Source organism: Canis lupus, chromosome 7 (assembly GCF_048164855.1).
Source record: "Canis lupus baileyi chromosome 7, mCanLup2.hap1, whole genome shotgun sequence".
Taxonomy (NCBI): Eukaryota; Metazoa; Chordata; class Mammalia; order Carnivora; family Canidae; genus Canis; species Canis lupus.
The window spans coordinates 67,810,881-67,825,286 of NC_132844.1; the positions used below are offsets into that span (position 1 = coordinate 67,810,881).

Consider the following 14,406-nt stretch of genomic DNA (forward strand, 5'->3'; position numbering starts at 1 on the left):
ATAACTACATTAGGGATCCCTGGGTGGCGCAGCGGTTTGGCGCCTGCCTTTGGCCCAGGGCGTGATCCTGGAGACCCAGGATCGAATCCCACATCAGGCTCCCGGTGCATGGAGCCTGCTTCTCCCTCTGCCTATGTCTCTGCCTCTCTCTCTCTCTCTCTCTCTCTGTGACTATCGTAAATAAATAAAAAATTAAAAAAAAAAGGAATAACTACATTATACATTTGTTTAAATATATTTTTTTCATTTCAGATATTGTTACAAATGAAATAGGACTCTGAAATTGATAAATTGTTTTTGAGCTAATATAACTGAAGTCCAGATCAAGTGTAAGGATAAATTCTATATTCTTGGTGTATATAATTATGATCCTAAAGATCAAAAGATCCTAAAGATTACGAATCTTAAAAATGTTTATACTTCGACCCTATAATTTTCCTTCTAGGAATTGCACCTAAGGAAGTATGGTAGAAGCTTGCTTAACCAATTCCAGACTGATGATGCTCTTCATTCTGTTTGCAAATATGTTGAGTGATACTGGTGGTTTCCTGTTCTGTGGTGTGGTGCTACACTCTGCTTCAGCCAGTTTAAGTGGGCCTTGTCAATGCCCTCCAGCCACAGAACACAGCTGTCATTGAACAAGTTGGGTTTATTACTCACTGTAGGGAGGGAAAATGAACATAGGAATTGTGGGGTATTTCACTAAGAGTGTCCAAAAGGATTTATTACAGGATTTGGGCTTGTATTAGGTGATTTGGGGAAGGGTTTAGGGAAGAGGGTCTTTGCTCTGGATGGGATATTGTTAGGATGTGAGCTGATTCTTTGGGTATCTTAGTAAATATTACCTAAGAGGAAGGCTGAATAGATAAGAGACTAAAGTTACACCTGCTGGAGAAGCAGCAGTCACTCCTGTCAGCCAGGAGAGGGGGATGTTTGGTATTTTGTAGGTTGCACAATGACCTTATTTTTTGTTCAGACAAAATTTTGAAGTGTTTTTGTTTTGTCTCACTTTTTCATGGTCTCACAATGACCTTGGCTGATGTTGATGTTTTGTGAGATTGTTTATGTCCAATGGGAGAATAGCATGCCCTACCTTTCCCCAGGCCTGCTTCAGACATCATAAAGGCCTAGCTGTCAGTGTCAAGTAGTTTCCAAATGTTAGGGGCTGCTTTTTTCTTCCTCAGACTTTAAGAATCAGCTGAAACGTGTTCATGTCCACTGTACTTTTTTGTAATTCTAGAATTTAATTAGATTGTACATAAAACACTTAATGTAGAAACAAAGAGGAATTATTTCTATGAAAACTTGAACATTTTCAGAAAGACATTACTAAGGTGAATTGCTAAAAACATTTTTAAATTGCTCTTTAAAAAAAATTGCTCTTAAATTAGGAGTGGGTAAAAGACGAAAACAAGTAAGCCATTCAGAACACATTTTTACCAGAAGCATTCTTTGTGCTGATTGCTTTACAAGTATCTTCTGATTTCCAGTCCACTTTAAAGAAACCCACATTGTAGATTGAAATGATACATCATAAGTATGATGTATACAGTAAGGTTGGTGTGGAACTCTTTATCACCAGAGCCACACTCAGAGACAAGGAGTTGGCCTTGTGACAAAGATTAGTGAATTAATATACTTTGATATGTTTTAAGGTATAAAAATATTTGAGGTATGTATATGTTCGTTTTTGATTCCTCACTTGAAGCAACATTTTAAATTAACCCAGCCACTATAGTTCTGATTGTCAGGTAAGAGGCTTTTACTGTGGAGGGAAAAAAAATACATGAAGATTTAGGTGCAAAATTGTTTTTTGTTTTTTTGTTTTTTTTTTTTAGGTGCAAAATTATTCATCAAAACTTTATAATAGGGTAGCCCGGGTGGCTCAGCGGTTTAGCGCCACCTTCAGCCCAGGTCGTGATCTTAGAGACCAGGGATCGAGTCCCATGTCAGGTTCCCTGCATGGAGCCTGCTTCTCCCTCTGCCTGTGTCTCTGCCTCTCTCTCTCTCTCTCTCTCTCTCTCTCTCTGTCTATCATGAATAAGTAAATAAAATTTAAAAAAAACTTTATAATAGTAAAATAAAAGAAAGAACCTAAGTGTTTATTAATGAAGTGATGAAATTATAATCAAAAGATGAAACAGTATATAATTATTAAAGGTCATTTTTCAGATACTGTCTTTTAACAAGAAAAATGCTCATACAGTGTGAAATGTAAAGAGCAGATCACAAAACCAAATGTGGCCAGAATTTTAAGAATGTGGAATTAAAAATATTAAATGCAAACAAAGTGTACATGTATAATTTGGAAGGAAATGAACCAGGAAATTAACAGTTTATGCCTGATGTTGGGATAGCCAAGGTTTTAAATTTTATTCTCTGTGCTTTTCTATACTTTCCAGGCATTCTATGATGAGTATATATTTAGTATTTTTTGTTTTGTATTTTTTTTGATCGGGGGAAGTTCTTTTTTTTTCTTTTTAAAAATATTTTACTTAAATTCCAGTTAGTTAACATACAGTATAATACTAGTTTCAACTATACAATTTAGTGATTCAACACTTCCGTACAACACCTGGTACTCATCACATCAAAGGAGAAATACTTTTTAAGAGTCCCTGGGTTGGCAATTTTAGAATTAAATGCCTTTGTTCATACCACTCTGGCTCTTTGCTCAGTGTGTTTCATTCGGTATTGGGAGCTCAATGAAAAAGAAGCTTTATGTTCTCAAATGAGAAAAAAAAGCAAAGGCACAGGCATGATCTTTTTTAGGTTGAGGGTCCTGTGGATTTAATTGACAGGCTAATGTTTCTGACCCCTAAGGCCTAGTGTAGATCTTATCTGTGAATCAAGCTTTTTCTGATTGCTCCAACCCCCACCCAAAAGCAAAAGCAAAAGCCCCCTTTTTTATACTCTGTGTTAGTGTTTACCATGCTTTGCTTAAAACAAAAACAGTGCATGTATCTTTCTCTTCCACTAGCCATACTACATTGCATGATCCTTGGAAGGAAGAAGGGGATGGCCACCTTTGTATTCTTAATAGCTAGATCTTTGTTCCTCAGTAATTGACTATCTTTTTTTTTTAGCATGATTTATTTATTAATATTTAACATGATTTATTTTTTCAGAGAGCATTTTGGAGAGAGAATATTTGTATTTTTTTAAGATTTTATTTATTTATTCATAGAGACACACAGAGAGAGAGAGAGAGAGAGAGAGAGAAAGAGAGAGGCAGAGACACAGGCAGAGGGAGAAGCAGGCTCCATGCAGAGAGCCTGACGTGGGACTCCATCCAGGGTCTCCAGGATCACACCCTGGGCTGCAGGCGGCGCTAAACCGCTGCGCCACCGGGGCTGCCCTTGACTAACTATCTTGAACAAATGTACAGTAGTAACCCCCACAACATGAAGATGTCTTGAAGGAGTATATCTTAAAATTTCAGAGTCGGTAGTTTAAAAAAAAAAAAAAAAGGTTCTCAAGGGCCCAGTCTAAAACCTAGCAGTCTTTGGAAAGAATAAGTGACAGGAAAGCCAACCTGTCAACAACAGATTTAACATTTTGCCTGATGATTCTGGACTGTTTTCACAGTAGACCCATGTGTAAGCATATAAATTGATGTAGCCTTTTTTTTTTTTTTTAATTTTTTTTTTTAATTTTTTTATTTATGATAGTCACAGAGAGAGAGAGAGAGAGGCAGAGACACAGGCAGAGGGAGAAGCAGGCTCCATGCACCGGGAGCCCGACGTGGGATTCGATCCCGGGTCTCCAGGATCGCGCCCTGGGCCAAAGGCAGGCGCCAAACCGCTGCGCCACTCAGGGATCCCGATGTAGCCATTTTTGAAGGGCAATTGGACAATATATCTATCAAACTGAAAATACACATCACCCTTGCATTTCTAGAAATTTACCTTCCAAATATACTAGAACAAAGGAGACAATCATATATGAACAAATATCCTTATTTAGAATACCATTGTTAATATGTTTCTCAAAAGGAGAGAGACTGGGATATTATGCCACCATGTAGGATGAGGTAGATCTGTTTGTATTTACGATGATAATGATGGCTCTATACCCAATACGAGGCTTGAACTCAACCCCAAGATGAAGAGTCACATGCTCTACCGACTGAGCCAACCATGCACCCCCAATTATGATGGCTGTTCTTTATTAACCCAGGCACCATGCTATGCATTTGACATTTTATCTAATAATTCTTATAACAGCTATATGGCAGGCACTATTATTATCCACATCTTGCAGATAAGAAACTGAGGCACAGAGGTTAAATAATTTGTACATCATGTGTAAGGGTTTGTTATTTTAATCCAGGTAGTCTAAGCTTAAAACAGGGTGCACTTTTAACTTCTAAAATGCATATTCTTGGGATCCCTGGGTGGCGCAGCGGGTTAGTGCCTGCCTTTGGCCCAGGGCGCGATCCTGGACACGGATCGAATCCCACATCGGGCTCTCGGTGCATGGAGCCTGCTTCTCCCTCTGCCTATGTCTCTGCCTCTCTCTCTCTTTCTCTCTCTCTCTCTCTCTGTGACTATCATAAATAAATAAAAAATAAATAAAAAAAATAAAATGCATATTCTCCTTTCTACTGATGGAGAAAGATCAAGATCTATATTATTGAGGGGTGGAGAACAGGGAGAAGGGACAGAGAAAGAATTCTAAGCAGGCCCTGTGCCCACTGTGGTGGAGCCCAACCCTGAGATCATGACCTAACCTGAAACCAAGAGTTGACCGCCCAACTGACTGAACCACACAGGTGCCCCAAGATATATATAAAATGAAAAGCGGGATCCCTGGGTGGCGCAGTGGTTTGGCGCCTGCCTTTGGCCCAGGGCCTGATCCTGGAGACCCGGGATCAAATCCCACGTCGGGCTCTGGGTACATGGAGCCTGCTTCTCCCTCTGCCTGTGGCTCTGCCTCTCTCTCTCTCTCTCTCTCTGTGTGTGACTATCATAAATAAATAAAAATTTAAAAAAAATTTACTAAAAAAAATAATAAAAAAAATAAAATGAAAAGCTGAGTTGAATGTATAGTATGCCGTCATTTGTGTCTTAAATTTTTTATAAAAAGTGACAGCATACGCCAGAAGGATATAAAAGAACAAGAGTGGTTTCTTACAAGGAGGGAATGGATGCCCTTTCACTTTATGTCTTTCTCTCTTGTGTGTGCTTTAATAATAGGCATATATAACTTTCAGATTTTTAACTAAAATAAGTATCTGATCTTTTGAAAAATTGTAATACTTAATGAAGACAAGCTGTAGTCCTAAGTCGCAGATGCTTAAATGCATCCCTACTTACCTACTTAGGTATAGAGTTCCCCTTACTCTCTAATATCCTACTACCCGTTGTCAGTTCAGGATAACAGCTTTCTTCAAAATTCATTTCCATTGAGATTCATTGTTTACCTGAATCAGACCTTACGTTTTTTATTGACATAGTACCTCATTTTTGTATTTTATCCCTTTAAGTCACCTACATTTTTATTGTTTCCCAAAGGATTTGAGACTGCTTATTATAAGATATAATTTCAACTATATAGGATAATATACTTCTACAGTTGTGGAGCAAAGTCAACTTTTGGTTTCCTGGAAGTAGGAAAAAAAAAATTCTGAGTTCAGTAGTTCTTGTGATTTGACAAAAGGACACATGACTGTTTTGCTTAAAAAAAAAATGCTTTTTTCTTTTATTAAATTTTGAGAAGATATCGTTCATGGGGCCTTTTATGCAATTTATACCTTTCCAGTTGTTTGTTATTTTTGTCTACCCAACTAAATTATAAGCATCCTTAGGACAAATTCCATTTTATTCCATACTATTTTTGTTCTATCTATACCTAGAAAAATGCCCTGATTATTATAGTGGAAAAATTTTTTAAGTTGATAACAACTTTCATCCTTCTCAATAGGGAATCTTCTCTGATCACCCTCAAAAATCACAGTTTATTTCTTGGTAGCTTTTACAAGGTTCTTCTGTAGCTCCTACTTCCTGAGTGTATAATGTAAAGAGAATAGGAAATTTGTTTGAACTTGTGTTTTATGACAGTTAAGTATTTTTAAATATGGCCTACAGCTTTCAACCACCTTTTTCTTTCTCTTAGGCCAGGTTATCAAGGCATGGGACATTGGGGTGGCCACCATGAAAAAAGGAGAGATCTGCCATTTACTGTGCAAACCAGAATATGCATATGGCTCTGCTGGCAGTCTCCCTAAAATTCCCTCGAATGCAACTCTCTTTTTTGAGGTAAGTATGTGTGTGATGTTGCCTTTTTAGCATCTGTTCTACTATAGTGCTGGCTCTGAAGCAACAGGCAGTGGAACAAGGAGCTAAGCTTGCTATTGAGGATCAGATCCGACTTATTTATTTTGGAGCTTGGCTTCTTGAATTGTTTCCCACAAACCCAAGGGGTGTGTGCCAATGCTTTCTTAGAAACGTGTTTCTGGCACAGAAAAGTTATATCCAAATAAACAAAAGACACCAGGCTTGAGAAATAAAGGTTCTGGTCAGTGGTGTGAGTATAACATACCCAAAATTGACCAGAAAACAGGTTGGAAATGTGGGAGGTAAGTGTTGAAATGTACTGAAACCACATTGTAAGATATTTTCATGTTATACAGGCTTACTGTTTGTCACAGATCTCACTTCTTCATTAGAAGCTGTAGGTGGTGATAATGTTATTCATCCTGTATTGAATTATATATATATTTGTCAAGATCTGACTTAAAAAATGAAGGGAGGAAATGCCTGAAACATCATAATTAGGTAAAAAAAAACACCTTTAGTTGTCCATAAGCCTGATTCGTAGGATTTATTTTTACATTTAAAAAGGGAATTCCATGAATCTGGGCTGGAAAGGTGGTGGCCTTTAGAGTCCGACAAAATAGTTCTGGGCCAGCACCTTGGAGCTCTGGCTTTTTGCCCACAAGGCAGCCCTCCTAGTGTTTCCTGTCTGTCTTTGCACTGCAGTCCCACAGGATGCAGTCCTAGACATTATCATTACATGAAGGCTCTTTCCAGGTATTGAAAGTGCAGTGTTCTTTTTTTCCTACTTTTCCAATAACTGAGATACATAGATAAATATAAAAGAGTTTTATTTTGTAAAATGAAAGGAGAATTGGTTGCCCTTGTTTTTAAGTATGTTAAATTGGCTCTGTTTGGTCTTTTCTCAGCCAAATCCTTTTTTTCCTTTCTAGATTGAGCTCCTTGATTTCAAAGGAGAAGATTTATTTGAAGATGGAGGCATTATCCGAAGAATCAAACAGAAAGGAGAAGGATATTCAAACCCAAATGAAGGAGCAACAGTAGAAAGTAAGTATCGCTGTGACAGTGAACTGGTCCTTAAAAATTGGGTTCCATTTATAGGGAGAAAAGGGAGGTTTCTTTCTAAAAATCTATTTATAGCAATAAACAATTGAATATAGCCCGAGAATAGTTTTAAATTCAACATTTATTTAATACTGACTTTATTTGGTAAATATTTATCTAGCATGCCCATGCCAGGTACTGTGCGAGCTTCTGCAGACCCAGAAGGTGAGGAAAAGGTAATCTTATCCATCAAGTCCCAAGTCTATTATGGACTCCTTGGTGTGCCAGCAACTATATTAGCTGCCTTACATATTTATTCATTTATTTCTTAAAATAACCTTACGAGATAAAATTTATTATCTCCAGATGAGGAAAATGAGTTCAGGAAAGTTATATAAATTGCACAGAGTACAGAGTTCTAAACAGAGCAGTTAGATTATAATGCCATTCAGAGCTCTCAAACCCATCTCACTGGCTTTCCTCAAGGTCAAAAAGTTTATTTTAGTTAGATCATAATTGATAATAGTGTTCATTCTATTCTGTGTAGGAAATCTGGGTTCAGGTTGCTTTGCCATTTACTGGATGACTTAAAGCTATTCCGTGTTTTTATTTGCTGTGTTGGGAATAAGGAGATACTGTCGAGGACTGGGATACCCAGTCACTCTTTGTTCCTCCCAGAGCCTGTTCTGTATACCATTATGTACATCACTTGCCACTTTATGCTGTAATCAGTGTTTACCCATTTCCCCAGTATGCACCTTGAGGACCAGAATCTTTCTTCATCTTTTTGTTTCCAGCATCACCTACAGGGCCTTACATGCATTTGGTGTTTGGTAGATGCTTTCTGCGTGGATAGATGTTTGAAAGATGCCATTCATTTGCTTCATAAAGCTGAAATACTTTAAAAAGGAGAGTTGTGAGAAAACAGAAATATTTCCACTAAGAAAACAATCAAAGCACTAAACAAGGGTGGCAATATGAACTATTATAAAAGGCCTATTTAAAATAGAGTCCAGGGTGCCTGGGTGGCTCAGTCAGTTGAGCATCTGCTTTCAGCTCAGGTCATGATCCTGGGGTCCTGGGATTGAGCCCCATATCAGGCTCTCTGCTCAGTGGAGAGTCTCCTTCTCCCTCTCCTTCTACCCTTCCCCCTGTTCATGTTCACTCTCTCTCTCTCTCTTGCTCTCAAATAAAATCTTAAAAAAAAATAAAAATAAGTTAGAGTTCCTTTGGAACAGTAAGCTAGAATGGTTGATTTTCTTATCTTTACTGTAGTATTTATTATTTGAGACCCGTGTTTCATTTTGGGGAGTCTGGAAGATTAGTTCAAATGGAGTTATTCATTTAGTTGGAAACAATTATAAATAGTATTACTATATTATTGCAGTTGAAATGTTTAGGTAGCTACCTAAACAACTTACTATTCATGGTAAGTTTTAGAATAAACGGGGATCCCTGGGTGGCGCAGCGGTTTGGCGCCTGCCTTTGGCCCAGGGCGCGATCCTGGAGACCCGGGATCGAATCCCACGTCGGGCTCCCGGTGCATGGAGCCTGCTTCTCCCTCTGCCTGTGTCTCTTGCCTCTCTCTCTTTCTCTCTCTGTGACTATCATAAATAAATAAAAATTTAAAAAAAAAAAAGTTTTAGAATAAACGAAGAGGAGCTCAGATGTTAGAGAAATACATAGACCAGTAGTCAGAGAGAGGATTCTGGCTTCAGCGGACTCTAACTAACCCTTGAGTCTCTGGGCTTTAGCTTCCTTTCTTTACAGTGATCCTGTAGGTCCTGCTAGCACTGAGCATTCCATGATAGAATTCTAAATGTTTATGAAAGTCACAAGGATGATAGAAAATTATCTTTAGCAAGTACGTGAAAAGATTATCTATACTACACATTTTAATTTTTTAATGAAAAATTTCAGGCATATACAAAAATGGAGATTTTTCCCTATGTTACAGTTACTCCTCAGATTCAACAGTTTATAATGTATATTTCTAAACTGGAGGATTTTGGTAACCAAATTAAAAGGAAAAACTTTTCCCAGTTATAAACAATGCCGCAAAGCTACCACTGCAGAGTTAACTTTGGGGCAGGCTAAATTAAATCAGATCTTGCTTTTAGTAGTATTTTCAGTGGGAATCTTTATTTTCAACTTTCTGTTTTAAAATAATTTTCAACTTACAAACTGTGAAACTAGTACAGAGAATTTTCTTATATGCTTCAAGCTTTTCCTAATGTTCACATCATCCCTCACCACAGTACATTTATCAAAATCAGGAAATTAACAAGGAGCAATACTATTAACTGTTCTACAGATCTTAGGTGAGTTTCATCAGTTCCCACACTGATGTCCTTTTTCTGGTCCATGGTCAGATTCAGGATCTACTGTGATATGTAGTCTCTCCAGTCTGAGACAGTTGGATCAGTCTTTCTGTGATTTTCATTATTTTAGCACTTTTGAAGACAACCGTCTGGTTATAAAATATACTTTAGTTTGGGTTTGTCTGATTAGATTGAAGTTACACATTTTTTGGAAAAATATCATATAAGCAATAGTGTGCCTTTCTCAGTTCAATCATTATCAGGAGGCATGTGATAGTGATGATGTAACTTGGGTCCCTTGGTTAAGGTGGGATCTGCCAAGTTCTGCTTTGTAAAATTTCCTATTTTTGCCTTTCTAAGTATCTCATTGGGAGAGAACTACTAGGAGATGGATGATCCCAAGATCTTCTTTTACATTACACCTTAACAGTGATTTTAGCATCCATGAATGATTTTTTTTCCCCATGGATGACTTTTGTATGCAACGGTTATAACTGTAGTATTTGCCTAATGGTGATTTTTCTATTTCCATTGTTCCTTCTTCAATGTAATTGGAATTCTGCTATAAGGAGGGGTTTCTCCTCCCCTATTTATTCAGTTGTTTATAATAGTATGGACTCATGGGAGTTTATTTTATTCTGTAGGTTATTATTCATTGCTATCTTATTTATGTTGTTGCTCAAATTGTCCCAAGTTTGGTCATTAGAAAGTGCTTTTCAACATACCTCCTGTGGTTTTTTTTAAAGCACTTCCTTAATTTTTCCTTTTTATTTCTCTCTCTCTCTCTCTCTCTTTTTTTTTTTTTTTTTTAGATTTTATTTATGGGTTGCATAGGTAGCTCAGATGGTTAAGCATCTGCCTTCAGCTCAGGTCATGATCTCGGAGTCCTGAGATTGAGGCCCATGTTGGGCTCCCTGCTCAGCAGGGAGTCTGCTTCTCCCTCTCCCCCTGCTCATTTTCTCTCTCTCTTTCTCTCTCTCTCTGTCTTTCTCTCTCTCTCTCGTTCTCTAAGTGAATAAATAAAAAACATTTAAAAAATTATTTTATAAAAAGATTTTACTTATTTATGTTAGAGTAAGCTGGGGGAAGGGCAGAGGGAGAGAATCCCAAACAGACTGTGCTTAATATGGAGCGCAACCCAGGGCTCAGTCCCACACCCCGAGACCAAGACTCTAAATGAAGCTAACAGTTGGATGCTTAACCAGCTGAGCCACCCAGGCACCTCAGTACTTCCTTACTTTTGGTACAGGATGCTCTCATTTGCCCTGGGGCTGGAATCAGCTATTTTTAAAGAAAATCTGATTTCTTTTATTAGAGAATAGTATTTAGAAACCAAGATCTGAGTGCTAGGTATACTCATACTATGGAATGTTATTGTTTCTAGAACCTCTCAAGTAGATGGATGTAGGAAATATGTGTGCCTCAATCTGCATAAATATACACAATCAAATTTATTCTTTACTAGTCTGTATATATATATATTACAAACTATGAGTACATCCTAACCCTTCTATTTCCAATCCAACCACAGGTTCACTCTCACCTTCTCCCTTTGCTTATTTAAAACAGCTTTCTCCAGCAGTGAGAAACCTCACTCTCATTATCCACAATATATTTGCTTACTGCTTAATTATAGTTTATATAGAACGTAGTTTCAGAATTGCTAACCCACATCTTGTGAAAAATAAGCTTCCTAAAAATGGGAAATATTTGTGTACAGTTCCTTTAGTCATGAGCCTTAAAGCATACATGAAAACAACTGCTTTCCAACTTAGGTTAGTTCTTTTTCCTCACTCCCTTCAGTGTGGTTATGCTGTTCATTTATAATGCAGTTATGTTCATTTACATCTATGTTCCATTTAGGGTCCCACACACACTCTGGTTGATGTTTACTGTTTGTGTTTGGGGTAGGTGAAACATTACCGTGATTCTAAACTATACAAAAAGATATACACAGAAGTGTTTTTCCCCCTCATCTCTACTAACCTGTTCCCATTTCCTCATTATTTCCACCTTCCATCCTACCTACCTACCATTGGTCACCAGTCATATAAGTTCCTGGTTTATACCACCTGTATTTCTTCTGCACAAATGAGCAGGTACCTGCATTTTTTTCTCTTATGACCCCTTCCTTTCTGTATGAAGAGTAACTACTATCAATGGTTTTTAAAAGTATTTGAATAGTTCTTTATCTCATTTTACTTTTTTCTGTTTCCAAATATCTTAAGAAAGGGTAATGACTGATTGTTGTCTCTCATATTGTTAGGCTATACTTTCCTGGGAGGTTTTAGAGTAAATTGTTTATTTTTACTTTTTCTCCCCAAAAACCTTTTTTGGTTTACTGGAACAAATTGGTTTTATAAAACTATATTATATTTTCACTTATCAAGGGTAAGGTGTCCTGCTTTCCCTCTTTGAAACAAGTTTGCTGTGTGTGGGAGGAGGACAGAGGGTTGACTTAAAAGTGGTCTCTGTCCAAAACTATGATCACCTTGTTCTTTGGGAGTCTTCTTGGTCCTTACGGGTATCCCTATTCTAATAGCGTCACCTGTACACTTAGATTCAAAGCCAGTTCTGCAGTGAAGGAGAATGGGAGACAGTGGTGATCCATCATATAATATATCATTATAGATACACAAGAGTTACAGAGTGCCTGTCACTTCTATGTAAAGGTACAGTGAGTGGTCAGGGGAGGGGTGCACAGGCTTGGCAAGTGGTAGACTTGGTTTCTGAATCTTGGAATCAGTACCTGATATTCTTATGACTTGAGACAAGTTACTTGACTAGCTTGGGCATCCAGATTTGTCATCTATAAAACAGAAATGATAATCTTTTTTTTTAATAATCTTTTTATATGTAACACAGGGCAATTAATTTCTTTTTTTCTACCCTCCTTATTCTGCTTATATACTTTGTTTTGCTTCCTGAATATAGATTTAAGGAAGGAAATCCTTGACTCCTGTTTCTCTTATATCCTACATCTAATTCATTAGCAAATCCTTTTGGCTCTACCAGGGTTGACCTAGAACCCATTATTAATTTTTCCTTGTTGTCTTGTTTTCCTGTTGAACAACAGTCTTCAAATTAATTCTATAGCTCTTACTTATTTATTTATTCATTCATTTATTCATTCATGAGAGACACAGTTAGAGAGGCAGAGACATAGGCAGAGGGAGAAACAGGCTCCCTGAAGGGAGCCTGATGCGGTACTCAATCCCAGAACCCTGGGGCCACGCCCTGAGCCAGAGGCACTCAACCGCTGAGCCACCCAGGGGTCCCAATTCTATAGCTCTTAATACTAATCGTACTTAAGTTGTATTTCTCTAGGATATTTGTTTGGTTTTTGAAAAATAAAGTTATGGACTGAAATCAAAAGGCTTTTCTGACTTGTGATCTTTTACTTCAATTACTTTGTATTTGGAATAAGGGAGAAACTTATGTTAGTTGACAGGATTTATTCTTCCTCAAAGAAATATTTTTAAAGATTTTATTTATTTGAGAGAGCATGGACACAAGCAGGGGGAGGGGCATAGGGAGGAGGAGAAGTAGATTCCTGGCTGAGCTGGAGGCAGGTGCTTAACTTGACTCAGCCAGCCAGGGTTCCTCCTCCTCAAATTTTTACCCTCTCTGTTAGGATCCTAATAATTGCAAATCAACTTTTAGATTCTGTTCCAGTGTGCTTTTTCTTATGTCGATTAAGATGACCATCTTGTAATTTTATTCAACCTTGTTCTTTTTCCATTAAAAAAAAAGTCAGTGTTCTAAGGTAGTCTAATTGACATTGAGATGATGGATATTTTAGTCATCATACTTTAGTTGGCAGTAGAAGGTACATTGTTACCTTTAAGCTTTGCTTTCTTAGAAATCTAATCTCACTGACTTCAGGTTCTAAATAGCTACCACTCTTCCTTCCCCAAGCCCCCTGTCTTTCACATTTTTGATTTGTTAACCTCAGTGCTTAGAGCAGACACATCAAAATGCTGGCTGTATGTGGCCGTCTTGCCCTACAGTGCTTTCACCATATTTGAATGCAAAAAATGCAATCGCCAGTGTTTTCAAATGTGAACATTTCAGCAGAGCCATCTGCAGGATTCAGTTTGTTGGAATACCCTTCCTTCCTACCTCCTTTCGCTATTCAGATCCCAGTGAATAAGAGACAGGCAAGGGGTTTGGAGAATGATTTCATAAAAGAGTAAAAAAATCCATAATCATGCTGGAAAATAGGAAGAATGCAAGAAGTGGATCAGAAATTATGAAGAATTTCTAGAATATATAAAGTAAATAAAATTAGACTGATGGAAACTAAACTCAGGAAATCCAACTCAAAACAGGTGTAGAGAAGTTCTCTGGAGAGGTACATACCATTCTCAACAAACTTGGGCAGAACTCCAAGCACACAGTCGGCTGGTGCAAGGGAGCCAAAGCAGGCTATGGGGCAATCATCATGGTTGTTATAAAACAATATGGAACAGCTGGGGCAGTAAACTTTAGTAGCAGTACTCAACTTTAGCTGAATTTAGAATTACCCGGGGAGTTTTTTTTAAAATCCTGATGCCCAGACCAGTTAAATAAGAATCTTAAATCTCACAGGCTGGAACTCCAGGCACAAATTTTTAAACTCCCCAGGTGATTCTAATTTGCAGCCAAGGATTGAGAATTACTCTAGGGTCTGGCTGTGTCTTTGCTCCTGGGCTAAAGTCAGTAAGGCCAGATTTCCAAGTTAAAATAGGGATGTGCCTCAGAAGACTCCATGTGTTAGGCCT

General features: G+C 37.8%; 1 protein-coding gene across 14 annotated transcripts in view; it reads left to right on the forward strand.

Moving 5' to 3' along the window:
* The window catches only part of FKBP5 (FKBP prolyl isomerase 5), a 136,683-nt gene that overhangs the window by 91,791 nt on the left and 30,486 nt on the right, over positions 1–14,406 (forward strand). For all 14 annotated transcript variants that reach the window (XM_072833296.1, XM_072833303.1, XM_072833300.1 and 11 more), the window contains 2 exons: positions 6,118–6,260; positions 7,211–7,325. In XM_072833296.1, coding sequence (XP_072689397.1) covers positions 6,118–6,260; positions 7,211–7,325 — 258 coding nt within the window. The remainder of the gene's footprint in view (positions 1–6,117; positions 6,261–7,210; positions 7,326–14,406) is intronic.